This window comes from Rhinolophus sinicus, linkage group LG02 (assembly GCF_036562045.2).
Source record: "Rhinolophus sinicus isolate RSC01 linkage group LG02, ASM3656204v1, whole genome shotgun sequence".
Classification (NCBI taxonomy): Eukaryota; Metazoa; Chordata; class Mammalia; order Chiroptera; family Rhinolophidae; genus Rhinolophus; species Rhinolophus sinicus.
In genome coordinates, this window is record NC_133752.1 from 45497821 (window position 1) to 45515791 (window position 17971).

At 35.6% G+C, this 17971-nt stretch overlaps 1 protein-coding gene across 1 annotated transcript in view; it reads right to left on the reverse strand.

Annotated features, from left to right (window-relative positions):
• Positions 1-17971, reverse strand: part of PKD2 (polycystin 2, transient receptor potential cation channel) — a 57587-nt gene that overhangs the window by 10565 nt on the left and 29051 nt on the right. Inside the window, exons 6-10 of the mRNA XM_019719343.2 lie at positions 16257-16485; positions 11514-11681; positions 9064-9245; positions 7840-7960; positions 4562-4660 (exon numbers count right to left, since the gene is read on the reverse strand). Of these exons, the coding sequence (XP_019574902.2) occupies positions 4562-4660; positions 7840-7960; positions 9064-9245; positions 11514-11681; positions 16257-16485 (799 nt within the window). The remainder of the gene's footprint in view (positions 1-4561; positions 4661-7839; positions 7961-9063; positions 9246-11513; positions 11682-16256; positions 16486-17971) is intronic.

The following is a 17971-nucleotide window of genomic DNA, read 5'->3' on the forward strand; positions in this document are numbered from 1 at the left end:
GGCTCAACTCCATTTATGAGTAGGGTCGTACCACATTGCTGTCATCCCTTAACGAAATTATAATCTAAAATTCCAAAGGCTATTATAAGGAATGTGCTAATTAGAAAGAAAAAAAAGTGGAATAAATAAAACAGATATTCACGGGGTTAAAACAGGTTTTAGTACAGCACTACCAAAGGCTGAATGGGCCAAATTGACCTTCTGTTACTCCCCACAAATAAATCTGCTCTATTTACCCCTGTGTGGAGACATTTAAAAGACTGTAGGGAAATGAATACAACGAAAAATCTGACCAGCAATCAGTCACTTGCGGCAATAGTCACTCTGGTTAAATCAAGTTAAAGATTGATAACAGGTCCCCTGGTTTAACCTCTTGCTGGGAACCCAAAGCCGTTTTACTCAAGAGTGGATAAAATGGTCAGGAGATAGAAAAAAGAAATTTCCAGCACTCCATGAACTGTGGTACCAAAATCCGTTGGTGAAGCCCTGACTCAAGCTACAATTAGATTAAAAGAATATGGAAAAGTAAAGATTCATAAGAGTATGAAAATTGGAATGTTTGAACAGCCTTTATGTTTAAAAAAGTTATGTCAATTTTAATTGATTGCATCTCTTTTACCTGAGTGTATTATGGAAGAGACATTGTGTCTCACTGGGGGGCTGGTACATGAGGGCTGTCAGTTTTTTCTTTTGGCTGTCAGAGGAAAAGACTCTAGAAGGTAGTAAACTTTTTGCGCCCTCTTAGGTCTATGGAATTGTTTAATAATGCCGGAAATATTTACTGTTTGTCCCAGCGGAAACCCGACAAGATATTTCAAAGGATTTAATAACTTTTTGATGAGAAATTTGGTCAAATTGAAACTAATGACAGAGCCTGACAGGAATTTTTTTTTTCTTTTGGGCTACCTCCCTCAGGTAAAATAAAACTTTATACCCAAGGGGAAGGAGGCAAATTAGAGATTCTGTAGTTCGACAGGTAGGTCAATATGCCACTTAAGTTACAGCCCAGATTTTTAGAGCAGCTGTTCTCATCTTAAAAATTTTTGTGAAACCGGAAATGTAGCTCCAGAAGCAGTTCAAAGCCCAGCTATCTTTATTGTCCACAATTCTTAAGACTGAAGGAAAAAAAGGGACACTGAGGTGTTTTGGAAAGCACGCACTGCTTCTATGGCTCCAAGACTCCCTTGCGAAGGACAAATACAAATCTTAAGTGCTTTTTCCACAAATATTAGTAAGAAAAAGCTTTAGCCATCTATACAGGTAACCTTAATTTTTTCTGCCAGAAACAGAGTTTGGATCCAACTGTTCTTTTACATTATCTTATCCATCCTATGGCAGTAATTTTAAAATGAAGGCTAGGAGATTTCTGTTCATGTCTGTTTCAGGTGTACAGCACAGAGGTTAGGCATTTATATAATTTATGCAGTGATCCCCCCCAGAAGTCTAGTATTTTCTACCTCTGGATGGTATTGTTAATTTATTAAAAAAAGAAGCTCTATTAAGTTGGCTTAAACGAATAAGCACTTATATGAGAATTCTCAAAAATATAACAGAAACTAATCCCAAAACTTTTTAGAATCACATAATCTGGAAAAATATTTGACATTAAAGCTGGTTTGAGTTTGGTTTGGTTAAATAGGCATATCTTTAGAATAATCAGCATTAAATAGTACTTTTACTCTACCTGGGTTTATTAGTCAAACGAGTTCTCTGTTGCAAAATTTGTCAGCAAGAAAAGTAACTTGGTATGATTATATTTTCATAAGTAATCTATAAACTTTATTTTTAGGAGCAAGTAAATTAAATAAATGTAAGTAGGATCAAAGGTTTCTTTTTAGGTGAACTCTTTAGCAATAAGTATATTGTTAAAAAGGGTTTCCTAAATCTCTTGGGTAACTTGAAATTTTAATGTTTTGCTAGTTAAATTAAATGATGGATAGTCACAGCATGTCCAAATAAGATAAAATAATGAAACATTAATTACTGAACATATGTATATCACCTTTTTGCTTTTTATAATAGAGGAACTAAAGATGTTTGGGTCTATTAGTAAACATGCCTTATGCCACATTAAAAAAATTTGTGCTGTGAGGAAATAACATATATACCTAGAAATTAATATGTGTTCATAAATATATCACTCTAAATAAAATACTGGTGTAACAGACAGTTCACAGTTGCTTACTTCCTAGTTTTCACCAGGCGAGGCAAACTTCTATTTACTAAAGGTCTGCTCTTATCATCCTGCAATGACCTTTTGAAACCTCCAAGGCACCTTACCTCATCCCTAGTTCAGGATGCCTTATATAACAAGTTCTCTGTCTCTGAATCTCTCATGCATGTGGAGTCTCTGAGTCTCTTATGTATGTGAGGTTCTCATACACATGTATGTAATAAATTTGGTTATTTTCTCTTGCTAACCTGTCTCATGTCTATTTGATTGTTAGGCTAGCCGGAAGAACCTTGAGGAAAGTCTGTTCTTACCCCACAGTTTTCATTATAAGGATGCAACAGTATTAGCTATTATTTTTATTGCTATTGTTATTAGCACGATAGTAGTTTTCACTAGTGAAGAGGATCCCAGTTTGTCTAATGATTTGTGAGCTTGATTTGTGAGATGAAGCTCGTCTCAACCCACTCACTGCTTCAATTTCCACTGGGACCAAGCCCATGATTTAGTATAAAATCTGAAATATGTGATGTTCTAGCCTGAATTCAAGAATGTGGTTAATGGATAGTTAAGCCTTCCTGAGGTAAACTCAGAAATTACTGGATCCATTCATTATCTCCTTGGCAATATAAGTAGTACCGCGCTTTTCCCTAAGGGGAGAAAACAAACAAACCCAAAACAAGAAAACTTATCCAGAGTATTTTGAACACTGCTTGCCTTAGTCTTGTGTAACTTATGGTACGGAGTGAGCATCTTTCCTATGTCTTGGTGTATTACCATAATCACAATCCTTTCTTAATATGGGCCAGCTCCCAAAATTTTATTCTTTGTACTTTTAGTGTTGTGAAATATTGCCAAGAATTCCTTTCATTTGAAATTTTTTGCCAGTGTCATTTCCTCTGTGACATTTTCATTCATTCTGTCACAATCGTCTCATTCATATTGATAAATTTGCCTTATTGTCCTGTTAGCTGTATATCTAGATCTCTTGAATGGTGGCAGTGACATTCCCGTGGCCAGCTACTTCTTTCTTCTATAAATCCAATACGTTTGTTTGATTTTCTCTTCCAGTGTTGTGATTCTTTTTTCTTTGCTATACTTTCATCTTTGCTCGTCCACTCTCCCTTCCAATTCCTTTTTGTAAAATGTCACATGATTTATCACTGGGATACAAGGAAGTAGCACAACTACATGTTTTGTGCGTGAACTGAACAGCAGATCCTCACTGACAATCCGAGACTTTGCAAGAAGTGACATTATAGGTCACCGATTTTGATGCACATCTGTTACTTTGGTCACGATTTGTAGGGAAGTATGAACTTTATCACTCAGTTAATAAACTGTGGTAACTGAAAGTGAAGTTTGTACTTTATACTGTTATTCACAGTCAACACACTGTGATAATTGAAGTTCCAACTGTATTGACAGGCTGGTATGATTTAACTGAAATGTGTGCCTATTAGAACAAAAGTGCAAAGTGAGGACCGCTTGCTTACACCATGAAGATTTGCTGCAATGTAATCAACTGTTATGCAAAATTCAGGATAATGTAAATCTTAGGTCCCATCCAAAGGACTTTGTTTTAAGAAGTATAAGTTCTCTATTACAACAGGATTCACAGACAACATAGTCCTTTGGTTTGAACTAACAGAAAAGGGCCACTATATCTTAGAAAATGACGTTAGGAAACAAGCTGTGTGCTTTAGATGTAGATATTTGTTGTTGCTTAAGTTTTGTATTTTAAACCAAATAAAGAAGTCACATTGAGAAGAGCAAAGCTGCCCAACTTCCCAGTCCTGCCCTTCCATTTAACATTAAACATAAACATATCCTGAGAAGGTGCATAGGTGAAAGTTCTCATTCCCTTAGGCTGTGTCCTTACTCCATGGACCTTTGCCTTTGACTACGTTAAAACTTCCCTGGAAAGTTAAGGATAAAGGGTGAACTACAAAGTATTTGCCGCAGAAACTTTTTCTTTTCTTTTCCTTTCCTTTTTTTTAAAACTGTAATTGAAATAGAAAAGGTGGAAATGTCTTTATATTTTTCCCTTCTAGTTTATTCTGAACTTTGGATGTGCAAATGAGAGCCCGCTAGAAAAGGTGTCAAAATAAATAAAGGGGATGAAACCAGCAGCCCAGAAACCAGCAGCTCAGAAACCAGCAGCTCAGCTCCAAGAATCCAAAGAGTTTATTGAGAATTTAATCCAGGGCATTAAAGGAGTTCAGCTAGCTGTAGATCCATCTCTCTAAAAAGACTTAGATTATTCCTACAATATAGCAATCTACTTTTTATTTTAAACAGTGACAATCAATTAATGTTGATTTGGAAATCTGGCTGAAACAATGCTCATTTTATGTTCAAAACAATTCTGAGAATTAGGGCTTGTCATACCTTTCTGATAAGATCTGAGAGTTCCATTTCAGCTTTCTGCTGGGCCAAATCAGATTTAACTTCAGAGTAAGTATCATTGATGATGGCCAAAAACATATTCTGTTTGTAAATCAAAGGAAAGGTGAGGTTAAAGAAGAAACCTAAATATATTTTGTAAACATCAGTCTAATCTTTGACACACGCCTTTTTTGTTCCTTTTTTCTTTTTTTACAATTTGATATCTTAAGAAGTCATAAATTAATAGTTTTGCTACCATATTGTTTGGGAAAATTATTTTTTCAATGAAGTTATGCCAAAGGAAAATGCAACATATTTTTTTACTTACAAAACCACATATTGTAATATATTTTTCAAAAAGAGACAATAATGAAATACAACAAAATATTAATGTATTTAACTATGAATGGATTATTTTATTATTTTTGCTTATCTACGTTCTCTGCATTTTTCATTTGACATAAATTATTTGGAGTGTAGAACTCTAAACAGCTTTTCAAATTTCAACAAACAAATGGAATTCTATGCTTATTCCAAATACTGTTATATAATATTTGAGGTTTATGGAACAAATTTTTAAGAGTTAAAATGATCTTTGCAAATAGGAATATGGTAGGCTGAGCAGGAAGATAGTCAAGAAAAGCTTAATCGACAAGACATACACTTTGGAGTCAAGCAAACTTGGGTTTCAGTCTTGGCACTGCCACGACTAAATTGTTTAAATTTTCTAATCTTCATTTAAAAATGTATTTATTTGTTTTTGCATTTATAAAATGGAAGAAATAATAGTATCTCCCCCCCACACACACACACACACACAGATTTGTTGTAAGAATGACTGACGTAATCTATCTAAAGTGCTTAAAGACAGGCCTAATGTATGGTACATGCTACATAATTTATAGCCAATATTACTCAGTAATGGTTAGTTCATTTTCCTGACTTTTTCCTTCCCCAATATAATGGTTTATATTTCCAACACCTGTTTCTAAAAGATTTTCTGGAAGCACTGTACCCAGTTGATCAGGTCCTTCTTTAACATGCTCTTCCTTTGGCTTTCCTTTTTAGCACTATGATTTGTAAATATAAAGTTGTGTATCTGATTATATCTGTTTTCCTTGCAAGTTCACAGAATCTTCATAAGGGCAGAGTTGGTCTCTATTTTCCTTACCCTGCATTCCTTGTATCTAGCACATTGCCTGGAATACAGCAGCTCAATAAATATTTATTGAATGATTGATGAACAAATGATAGATCTATTATTTTGCTGGGCTATTGAATTGCTATGAATTAAGGAGAAATAATGAAGATTCTGCAGCAGATATGAGAATAGAATATAGAATACACAGTTCCTGGCTTAATGTTCATTTCCAAGGGCAGACAGCTACAGTCAGAGTAACATCTCCCACCTTCTCCTTTTCAACCCAGGCATCTGTTTTATTTTTGTTTCCAAACAGCTGTTACCTAATGCCTGCAAATATCTTAGTTGAAATGTATTAAAGTGTGCATCCTCTGAAGAGATTTCAAAAAACAGAAAGTGGCTGAGAAAGGCTCTTGAAGGTCTGGGGAGAGGAAGTTTACTTTTCTTCTCTCCGTTAATTGTAGGATGAACATCTGCAATCAGTGGTCTTTCCCTGTTGATGATGGGCCTTTTGCTTCCTGCCTCAGCTGGGCCACCTCACACCACTGTGGCTTCTTATTAAGTAGGTGCAATAAATTAACACTTGGCAGTCATCTCAGAAGGGTGGCAAACCCTACAGTTGGCTTGTCATATCCGTAAAAGAAAGGTTTGAATTGATAGTAGCCTCCCCTTTCTCTCTGGGAGGTTCAGGGAGAGCAATTCCTTTTTGTGCAGTAGTACAAAAAATCATTTTAGTGTAAAAACAAAAACTAAGCGCTTCTTTTCACGTTCTAGTGATTGATCTGACATAGTGACTGAATAATTTAGAAGGTGCTACGTACTAGAGGACACCATTCAAACAAGTTCACATTTTAGCATTTCCAATTGCCACAATTATATACATATGAAACTGGTGGCCTGAAGTCAACTAAAGGGTTGTTGCAGAACTCTCGATTTCTGGTTTTGTTTTCTTAGTAGAGATTCAGGGATTCAGACGCTACAGAATCCAAAGTATTCCCAATGTTAGAGAGTAACAAAAGCTTACTTCTTCCTCTATTTTTTTTTTTGTCCTTAATATATGATAGGAAGAAGAAACTTAAGAGGCTTAAGTTTAAAAGTAATCATGATACATGGGAACAGCAAGACACAAATGACTTGCAAGATATTCCTGACTCTTTTAGTCCTATTAAAGTACATCTAATTTTCACTCAGTAAATACTACATACTTCACAACTAAATACCTGGACCAACTCTGGAGATATTATACTAAAATACTGAATCTTATACAAAGAATCTTTATAAAACTTATTGAAAATGGAAACAGTTTTGTTTTCTTACGATGATGGTTGATGTAAGGAAATCTTAAGTGTTAGTATTTAAATGAAACAATAGCCACTGCTTAGGTTAAGCTAACTTAATTTAATTCTTTCTTAGTAGAGTGGACAAATGTATAAACGTTAAGATGAAGAAAAAAATGCCTTTAAAAAATCATAACTGAAGGCCAAATATTAAAAAAACAAATATTAATTTGTACCAAAGCAAGAGAATAAAAAAAATATTTTTGAAAATAATTTTTCAAGCAATTTCCATTCATTGTTAGATTTAGTTTCAAATTTAAAATATAAATATTATTTGCAGGCAGTCTCTAGATGTGCTAAATATGAGGAAGTGAAAACATAATATCTTAACCTTGACAAGTGATAATTCACTCAAGCATTACTCTTGACACCCTGGATCTATCTTGCTTTGTCAGTTCCTCTTTTTTAAACAGAAAAGAAGAAAGAGAGAAATGCAAAGTCATGCTAGCAAGTGACCATGGAAGTGCTGATGTTTGTATTAAAAAAGCATGTAAGCATATTCTACTTTTTAGGCAAAGCATTATTTTAGGCAACTATAAGGTTGCACTTGATCTATTTTTTTTGCAATAAATAGACATATATATTTACATATATATGGATAAATGAAAGTCCATGGAAAAGATATTTAGTGAAGACTTAAAAATGTAAATCAATGAGACGTAAAATAAAATATGATTTCTAATATCTACAATTTTCTACTTCCGGGTTCTTTTTAAAAATGATAGGGAACAGAATGTAGAGAAAAGAAAAGTTGGTGATTTATGAAATTTAAATCACCTCACTCTAAATAAAAGAGTACATACCAAAAGAATGAAGAACATAAAGAACACAAACGTAGTGAAATAAATTGGTCCCAAAACTCGATTAGCTTCCTCAATCTCTGCGAAGTTGATATCACCCAAAATGATACGGAATTGAGTGAAGCTATAAAAACAAAACAAAACACAACACAACACCACAATACAAAAACAAAGAATGTCCAGCATTGATGAAACATTTTTTGAAAAGGTGATTTCACACTTTCAGATTTTTTTCAGTGTAGCTAGCTGCCGAATAACAGAAAATTGTGAATCCCTTTGGAAAACTCTTGCTACTTCTATGAGCAATTGAAGCCTTCTGGAAGAAAAATAATATGCTTTCATGCTTAAATATGTTATCTCGTTTGGTTGAGAAGAAAATATAATAATCATTATTGGATGACTTATAAAACGATACGCTAAAATAATTTAATATGTAATCTGTGTAAAATATGGTAACTCGAAGCCTTCACAATGGTCATCATGGGTCTGAACTTAAAATTTCTTTAAAAAAAATATTTTTGGAGGACAGACAAAATTGTGTTTCAAGGATCTCACATGCACTCACAGTAGAGTCAAGAGTTGCCACGTGTTGCCAATGCTGGACCTTAATTAGCAAAATCATTTTCATTCCTGATTTTATCAAACAGCAACATTAATTAGGAATACCCATACACAAAGCCCTATTAACTTCCATTATCATGGTCACCTCTTTTCCTAAGTCCTTTCCAAATGGCATGGAAATCTGATACTGGCTACTTTTCCTGTTTTTAATACCATAGTTGAGAACTTTGAAAAAAAAGTCTGAAAATTCCTGTACTGGTTTGAGTTTCTCTGAGAATATTAGACTATTTTTCTTAGAAAATAACTTGAAGTTTAAAACACTGCAACAATAGTGAATAGGAATAAAAATATAGGCAAATGATCTCTTAAAAGCTACCATTTGCATTTGATGCTAAGAAGACCCTGATGTTTGAAACCGTGTTGTTTTACTACGACTAATTTACGGTGTCTGACTACTTTAGGGCTGTTGTTATCTTAAGCATCAGCATTTCAGAGTGTGCGGTCATCTTTGCATTGGTGGGTTAATATTCTGGGAAGGAATTAATTCTCAATTTTAAACAACTACTTTTAAACATTTGGTGGTTAAATAGCAACCGTGAAGACTTATCATTGAGAAGGCAGTGACATTTTTGATTAAATTTTTCTTCTAATTTCATGTATACTTACATACACTCTTGGAAAGTACTAAAATCATCAATCTGAGTGCCAAAGACAAGGTATGCCAATTGAGCATATGCCAAGAAAATAATGAAAAACATAATTGCAAAGCCAAACAGGTCTTTGGCACACCGCGACATGGTTGTGGAGAGCTGACTCATGGTCCGGTTAAAGTTGATGAATTTGAAGAGCTGTAAAAAAGAGGGAAGATATCAAAAGATGAATGGGTAAATACAATGTGGTATATACATACAATGGAATGTTATTCAGCCTTACAAAGGAATGAAGTATTGATACATGCTACAACATGGATGAACCCTGAAAATATTATACTAAGTGAAATATGACAAATATTTCCACGTACACGTGTAAGATACCTAAAATAGGGAACTTCATAGAGACAGAAAGTAGAATAGCAGTTACCAGGGGCTGAGGGAAGGGGAAGTGGAGAGCTAGTGTTTAATAGAAACAGAGTTTCAGTTGGGATGATGAGAAAGTTCTGGAAATGCATACTTGCATGACATTGTGAATGTATTTAACGCCACTGAATTGTACTTAAAAATGGTTAAAATGGTACATTTTATGTTATGTATATTTTACAAAAATTTAAAAAAGAGGAGAAAAATGACTTTTTTTTTTCAAATCTAGAAACTTTTATTTTCTCATTCAAAAAACATGTGTTGAGTGCCTGCCATGAGCCAGACACATTTTTGGAGTTGGGAACATAGCAGTGAACAAAACAAAGGTCCTGTTCTCATGCTGCTTACATTTACATGATGGATAAAATACAGTGAAAACATGTTTAATTATAATTAAAATGACTAGTGATATACTTCCCTCAAGAAAGATTAAAAGAGAAAACCCCCCACAAATGAAAACTAGTTAAAAAAAAGAAACTCCAGGAAATACTTATTGCATATTATTAACTTTCATTTATTGTGCATCAATTATGTGCCAGGCACTGTGGGAGAAGCCTTACGTAGCCTGCCTCGAGCCTTTGCAGTGAACAGAATATTGGTACTCAGTCTCAGGAGTCAGCTGGGTCTCGGGGTGAGGACTTGACCCCAACTCTGTCTGATTGCAAAGCCATGATGAGTGATCATTTTTGAAGACAGGACACTGAAGATGGCCCCCCAGGTTGGGCAATTCACAGCCCACAGGGCACGACAACCTGCACATTTCTAGCTAGAAGCCTTGGTGGGAGAACACTGGGAGATACAAAGAAGTCAAGTTATGACCCTGCCTTAAAGAACGTAAAGGTTCTTTAAGTTTTGGGGGCAAAATATTCACAAGTGAAACACTAAATAAACCACCCAGCCTGAGGCACACATTGAAAGGAAACCTGTAGAATTTTACTGAAAGGCTTCTTATAAAATGTTTCCGGCCACACCAAAATTTTTTTCAGGGTTGTTGTAATCACATTACTTAATACAATTCCTATCATAAGAGTTTGATTACTATTTTACGATAAACGTTTGGTACACTAGTGATGGTTTCTCCTGAACAAGCATGTGATTGAATAAATAGCATGAGAGATACAGGATGAGGTCTGATAAATCTTAGGCCTTCCAGGTGTGAATATCAATTCAGGAAAATAAATAACTGTTGGTAAGTATCTTTTAGAACAGTGCTGTTCAATAGACCCTTCTGTGATAATGGGAATGTTCTATATTTCCACTGTCCAATATAGTAGCTGCTGGCCACACACAGACATTGTGCACTTAAAATGGGGCTAGAGTGACTGAGAAACTGAATGTTTAATTGTATATAATTTTCATTAACTTAAATTTATATTTGGATAGACACTTGTGGCTAGTAGCTACTGTCTGGATGGTATAATTATAGAACTTGACTAACGACAGGCTGGCAGCTGCCTCCAAATTACTGAAATTTCCTGCCTTTCCAGAATGAAGGCTCATTGTACATGAAATGACCTAACTTTTCACATATATGGAACTGCACATTATGTCTTGGGAAAAAAAGGAAATGAGTGATTAAGGAACTATTTGGAAGAGGTGCCTGTCCCAACCTCAGTTCTAGGTAGAGCTTCCCTATGACCTCTACTTGGAACAGACAATCCTTCTAGAGAACATTTCCAATGTTCCTTCTTCCCAGCCTTTCTTCCTATTTCACTTAGTTTCTTTTCCTCCACCTGGTCACCCCATGTCAGGTGATACTCAGACCTTTCCCTGTGTTAGAGCAGCCTGGGATTCCAGGCCCAGCTGACATAAGAGGCCTCTTACTGTACTGCATTTGTTCAACTAAACCTAGACAGGCATAGGTCTTGCAGGAGTGCAAGCAGCAGGGAGCTAGTTTACTTGTGCAATACGGAGCAGATTTGGCTGGCTACTTGAATTTGGCCATAAAATCAAATTCCTCCAACATTTTGTATGATTTGTGTTAATAAAAAGAAGGGAGATGTATTGTTAAAAATCCAGAATATGAAATTTATAAATTACCTTAATCCAGACAAAAAATACTATGACAGCAGCTATATTGTTGAACTGTATTTGCCAATATGCCAGATGCTCAAAGTTGGGGAAAGTATTTTGATCTTCCAGGAAATGTAGTAGCACATCCACATTTGATGTCCTGTGTATGTTAATTCCTATAGCTACCACTGATAGCTGGAAAACAAGATTCACATATTATTACAGTGTTTTAGAAATATATAACTTAACCTAAAATAACTAGTTTTTCTTCACCATTGTTTTAATTCTAGGACTCAACTTTCTATTTACCCAATGGCATTCATAAAAGTTACTCACACAAATGGAAAGTGTTGAGCACTGCTGGAAAACAAGTAAAACATATATTGCTTGCACTTCCTTAGTTAGGAAGAGAAATCCAATGAGTGTATGTATGCGTATATGTGCATGGACACACACATGCACACACACAAGAGATGTCACTATGTTTCAAAATCAAACTCAAACAGGAATGCATTCTGTTTTTTCTGCCACCATTTAAATCACTTCTCACCCTACTACTTTCTCTACCTCATCTTGCTTTCTCTTGATTTATTTATTTATTTTCAATTTCCTGCCATCCATTCTTTCATCATTCAACAAATACACAGTGGATGTTTATCTACATAGCACTGTGCTAGAGGCCAAGAGGAACCAACAAAGTAAAATGCACAAACTCTGTCCTCAGGAAACGAATACTCTGGTTCAAGATCAGATAAACTCATAAAGATAAATAATACAAAAAACCTAGTAAGTAACTAGCTCCTAAGTAACTTAAGGTGAAGGGTGAAACAAAACATATTAAAAGAAGTGCTCTTAAGAGGAAGGAACGAGCTTGGTCTTAAAGATGGAGGGAATGATGGGCAGAGAGGGCTTGAGAAGGCTTATATTAGAACTACATGGGCCAACGGTTTCCCTCTTGCTTGTTTCTGTCCCTTAACTCATGACCATATAACTTTTTTTCCTTCCTTCCTTCCTTCCTTCCTTCCTTCCTTCCTTCCTTCCTTCCTTCCTTCCTTTTCCTTCCTCCCTCCCTCCCTCCCTCCCTCCCTCCCTCCCTCCCTCCCTCCCTTTTTTAAAGACTTTTATTTAAAATATAGCTAACATTACAACATTACAGTGGTACTTTGGTTTTCAAACGTAATCCATTCCGGAAGACCGTTCGAGTTCTGAAACGTTTGAAAACCGAGGCACGGTTTCCCCATAGAAAGTAATGCAAAATGGATGAATCCATTCCAGACCTTTAAAATCAACCCCCAAAACTGCAAATTTAGCATGAATTTTACCATAGATCTATAAACCGAAATGTTCGTCAACGGAGATGTTTGAAAGCTGAGGTACTATTGTATATGAGTTCAGGGGTACACCATAGTTGTTCAACACTTATATACCTAAAGAAGTGATCAACATGATTAAGCCCAGTAACCATCTATGTTATCCAGTGTGTACTATGTTATCACAATATTAGTGACTATATTCCCCATGCTGTACATCATATCCCCAGACTTATTTGATTCACACCTGGTGATTTGAACCTCTTATTCCCTTCCCCCCCCCCTTTTAAAAAAATTTCAATTACAGTTAACATTAAATATTATTTTATATTCATTTCAGGTGTACAGCATAATGGTTAGACATTTGTATAATTTAAGAAGTGATCCCCCTGACCAGTCTAATACCCACCTGGCACTATACACAGTTATTACCATATTATTGGCTATACTCCCTATGCTTTACTTTACAACCCCATGACTACTTTGTAACAACCAATTTGTACTTCTTAATCCCTTCCCCTTTTTCATCCTGTCCTCCAACTCCCCTCCCATCTATCACCCCGATAAATCTAGCACCCATCTGACACCATACGTAGTTATTACAATATTATTGACTATATTCCTTGTACTATGACCATACAACTTTTCACATCTGCTTTGGTTCTGGGATATAAAACCATATCTGATGGGACACTTGCATATACTTGCATCTGTCACCACTGGATTAACATGTATATGTGGAAAGTGCTAGGGGTTAACCATTACAACCTTGCTCTCACATGCAATCTGAATCCATGTCAGGTGGGCTGTGACAAGTGCTGTGACCATTGCTGCCCATTCTTTCTCTCTTCTCATGGAGGATAGTAAAAGAATACTTCCTTAGCCCTTCTTGAGAAGCCATATAGATCATGGCCCCAGGTGATTATCAAATCAAAGACCCACCTGGCTGCCCATCACAGCTGAAAAAGCCAACCTCACCACCTTCTTTTTTCTTCTCTATAAAAGATGTCTGGAGCCAATATTGTATTTCTGTGCTGGTTGGAGGAATATTGTCTTTGAACTCTCTGGAATACACTGAAAAGGCTTTTCTCTATGGACTTAGCTGACAGGGATGGAGAAGAAGCTGAGGGAAGTGCTGACTGACTGAATCCAACAATAATCCTACCCAATGCGCTCTAGGTACAATTTATTCTCCATTCCATTTTTTTTTACTCTGCACAGGACCAATGTTTATAAAAATATGGAATATGCGGTCTTTTACACAATATCATTTTAAACACTAAATTTCCTCAAAACTTTCCCTTTAAAAAAGGGATAGAGAGAAAAGACATAAAGAGATTTTGAGAGCATTTAGGTTGTTATGTCACTCCTGGGTATTCTTAGGGATTCTCACCCCTGTCTATGAAAGATCATTCTTTCCTTACTATAACATAAGACTCATAAGGGTAGGGGTTTGGATGCTTTGTTCATTCTTATAGCCACAATGCCTAGAACAGTACCAGACACATTGTGAGTGCTCAGAAAACATCTGTTCGATAAATGAATTAATCATTTTCACCCTGTGAAACCTATGATTCAACAAAATTATTTGAATTTAGACTCTTAATAGTCTGCTTCTTTCAGTAATTCTTCTAGTTTTAAAAGACTATTCTTAGGACAAATGGTTGATTGAAGTAAACCTATAGACTTCAGAGTGTTTTTTAAAAAAAGGAAAATAGAGGAAATAATTTCAAAGTGTTTCCAATATGTTATATTTATAGTCAGGATACCATTTCTTTTCAAGTTTCAGGAGGACTTGAGCAAATTTGGGCCAGATAAAACAAAAAACTTTTGGCTTTTTTCAAAGGTTTTAATGTCTAGTAGAGCATAGGGCACCTTTTGGGGATGAGCAGAAAGCTTTCTCTGATGTCAGCTAGGTCAGGAAAGGTTTGGAAGGAGAAGTGAGATTTCAGTAGCTCTTCCTTGTTCTTTTTAAAAGCACACTGTTTGAATTGTTGTCTTGGCAGTACTAAGCATTAAGAAAAATAAGAACACTAGCACAGTGAAGCAAGTTTTCAAATAAATACTTGCAAAATTCTGTGGTTCCTGAATCAAAGAAACTATCTTTAATTTCCATATCATCAACTATTTTTTTCCAGTGGCCTCCAAAGTGGGTACAAAGCAATACACTGGGGTGTGGGAAGAAAGTATTAAAACTTCTAGGCAGGTGATAAGAAAGCGTTGGAATTCTATTTCTACTTATTTTTATCCCAATCTTTAAAATTCTATGTTGTGTATATTTTTTCAAATGTACCTGTTATACCAGTATACACACACACACACACACACACACACACACACTCACTTTGTAAATAAATATAACACATTAGGGTGTGTTGTTAAAGTTTTCACTGACAGGTGTTCTTAATTTAAAAAGCTGAATACCATTGACTAGCTTTTTGTTGCTATTGAAGTAATTTAGTTAAAAAGAAGACTGTTATTAATTAGCGTATTGCACTTACCTTTTTACCATTATCCTCATTGACCCAAATATAAATATATCCATATAAATCAAAACAGCAGGTTTTGCATCCTTAGAGTTTCAAATAATAATTGTTTTCTAGAATAATTTTCAGTGTGTATGGACTGCACTCTGCCATCACACAGCACACAAATATTTTGAAAACTTTTCAGTATCTTCACCTATCCAGCCTCCTTAGTTACTAAAATTCTTCTGTAACTCTGTTCGTTATTAATACATTGAGAATTTGGGGTTCAAGAGTTTACCTACAGGAACTGCATGATGTTACACGACCATCGTGAAAGAAGAGATGCACTTCTACCTGCAACAGGGTCAGATAGGTTCCATACTGTGTTCCGTAGGAATTTTTACTTTAAGTGAAAGCTCTTTCTGAAGTACACGTGTACATGACTCGTGAGGCAGTGACAGAGTGGTTAAGAGGGTTATTGTGAGGATTACACAAACTTCTGTATATGAAAAGCACTTGGAACTGTGCCTAGCACAGACAGCTGCTAAAGTGTTAGCAATTATTATTGCTATCATGTTTCCCCGAAAATACGACCTAATTGGAAAATAAACCCTAGCATGATTTTTCAGGATCCTCGTAATATAAAATAAGCCCTACCGTAATATAAAATAAGCCCTACCGTAATATAAAATAAGCAAAAAACAGAATAAACAAAACAACACTGTTTTCTCCCCCACATCTCATATGGCATGCCAAGGGCAAATATGAATTACTGTTATTTTTGGCTGAGAGTTTACTCTAAATGCCTCTCCACTTCCATATTCAGAACGGTTACTTGTGCAAAATGAGAAAACATAGTAACTGAAGTTGATGTAATGGAGGAGAAGTTTTAGATTCTCCTTCAGGCATATCAAGGCTCAAAATGCTGAGGAGACAGACTCTAACGTGTTTTCATAACAAAGTAGGTAGTTTGGTGGTGTTCTTGAACCTACCACAATGATCACAACATCCAGACAATTCCAGAAACTCCTGAAATAGTGTAGCTTGTGAATGCGAATTTCCAGTATCTCTTCCACCACATAGTAAAGGATAAAGAAACAAAAGATAATCTCACAGGCAGCCAGGAAGAAATCAAAAGTTGTGACATATCGGATCAGCTTTACAGGCTGAAATTGCCAAGATGGAATCACACCGCCTGTTGCTGGGAATTCAACCAATAACCTGCATTAGAATAAGAACAATTAAAACAGTAACAACAACGACATCAACAACAACAACACATGGATGCATCCAGGAAAGGACATCCATCTAGTCTGTCTCTACATTACAAGGTAATAAAACTGCAACCACATGTCACCTCAAACTAATGGCAAAATATTTTTATCAAAGCTGGTGACTCTATTCTTACAGAATTTTGTGTCACAAAAGGAACAAGACTTCCCAAGTTCTCCCAGACCAAACAGATTATTCCTGTTCACTTTCCCCTTTACTTCCCTGGTATTTAAATTTTGTTTGTTTGTTTGTTTTGTAGTGTAGCAGGTAATCAATAAGCCAGCCTTTCTAGGACTTCTATTAAATGCAGTCATTCTACTAGGCAATGAAGAACATAAAAAATAATAAGTCATGCATTCAAAACATGAACGATCTGTTTGAGAATTGTATATTTTGTAGTAAGGATAGGGGCTGAGTTTCTCATTCATTCATTTGGTAACACAAAATTAGCATCAAATAGCTTGCCCTGGGGGGTTGGTACTTTTTGCTACCCTTCCTAGAGCCTCAGAGTTAATAGGCCCTAAATAAATCACATATATTTTTGCACTCATACTGATGGCACTGATCTTTAGTACTTTACAATAATTGAAGTGAGGACATTTTTTGGCCAAATTGCCATTTTGTAGGTGTCATACTGAGAAAGTTAAATGATTCACTTAATGCTGCAGTCTCCCTATCGAACTAGAACCTTTAGCTTCTTAATTTGAAGACCGTTAGTCAGCTACTAGGCATAACCAACTCTCCCATTACAGGGTCACTAGCCACACAAGACCTTGAGTATTTAGGACTCATGCATGAGCAATCATCAAATACATGCATGGACTATGGAAAATTAGAATTGGTCAAAGAAATGTGAAAATTTTTGCTTCCTCTTCACTGTCAGTCTCCTGTTTTTTCTTTCCTATTTTTATATACTGGAGAGAATGAGTAGAAACCAAAATCTAAGGAGGACAATATTGAAACAAAGCCTTGAGACAACCTCACTACAAACTCACGAGGGCAGGAAGTGGCCTCTGTGCCAAGTCATCTCTCTGCTGTGCATTCTGACCCTGCATCTGTCAACCCCTTGCGGAAATTTACACAACACTGCAGAGAAATGAAGTAATTGCCTTGATAATAGTCACTCTTAAAGTAGGAGGAAGTGGGAGACAGACTCAAGACCTTCTATAAATAGATATTTGTTTAAGTCAGTCAAGCTTGCCTGCCTGTTTCTATCCTCTTCTTCTCCTCGCTGGAATCATCAGGAAAAGTTCAATAATAACTGCAGTAGATTTCCATTTATTTCTAGTAATAGCTATTGTTTTAATGTGATATTATTAATACTTTCTGCAAAAGTTGTTAAATATAAGGACCGGGAAAATCCAAACTGGCCATGCAAAACAGAGTTGAGTTTAGCTTCAAAAATGATCACAAAATAAGGATATTATGAGAATTT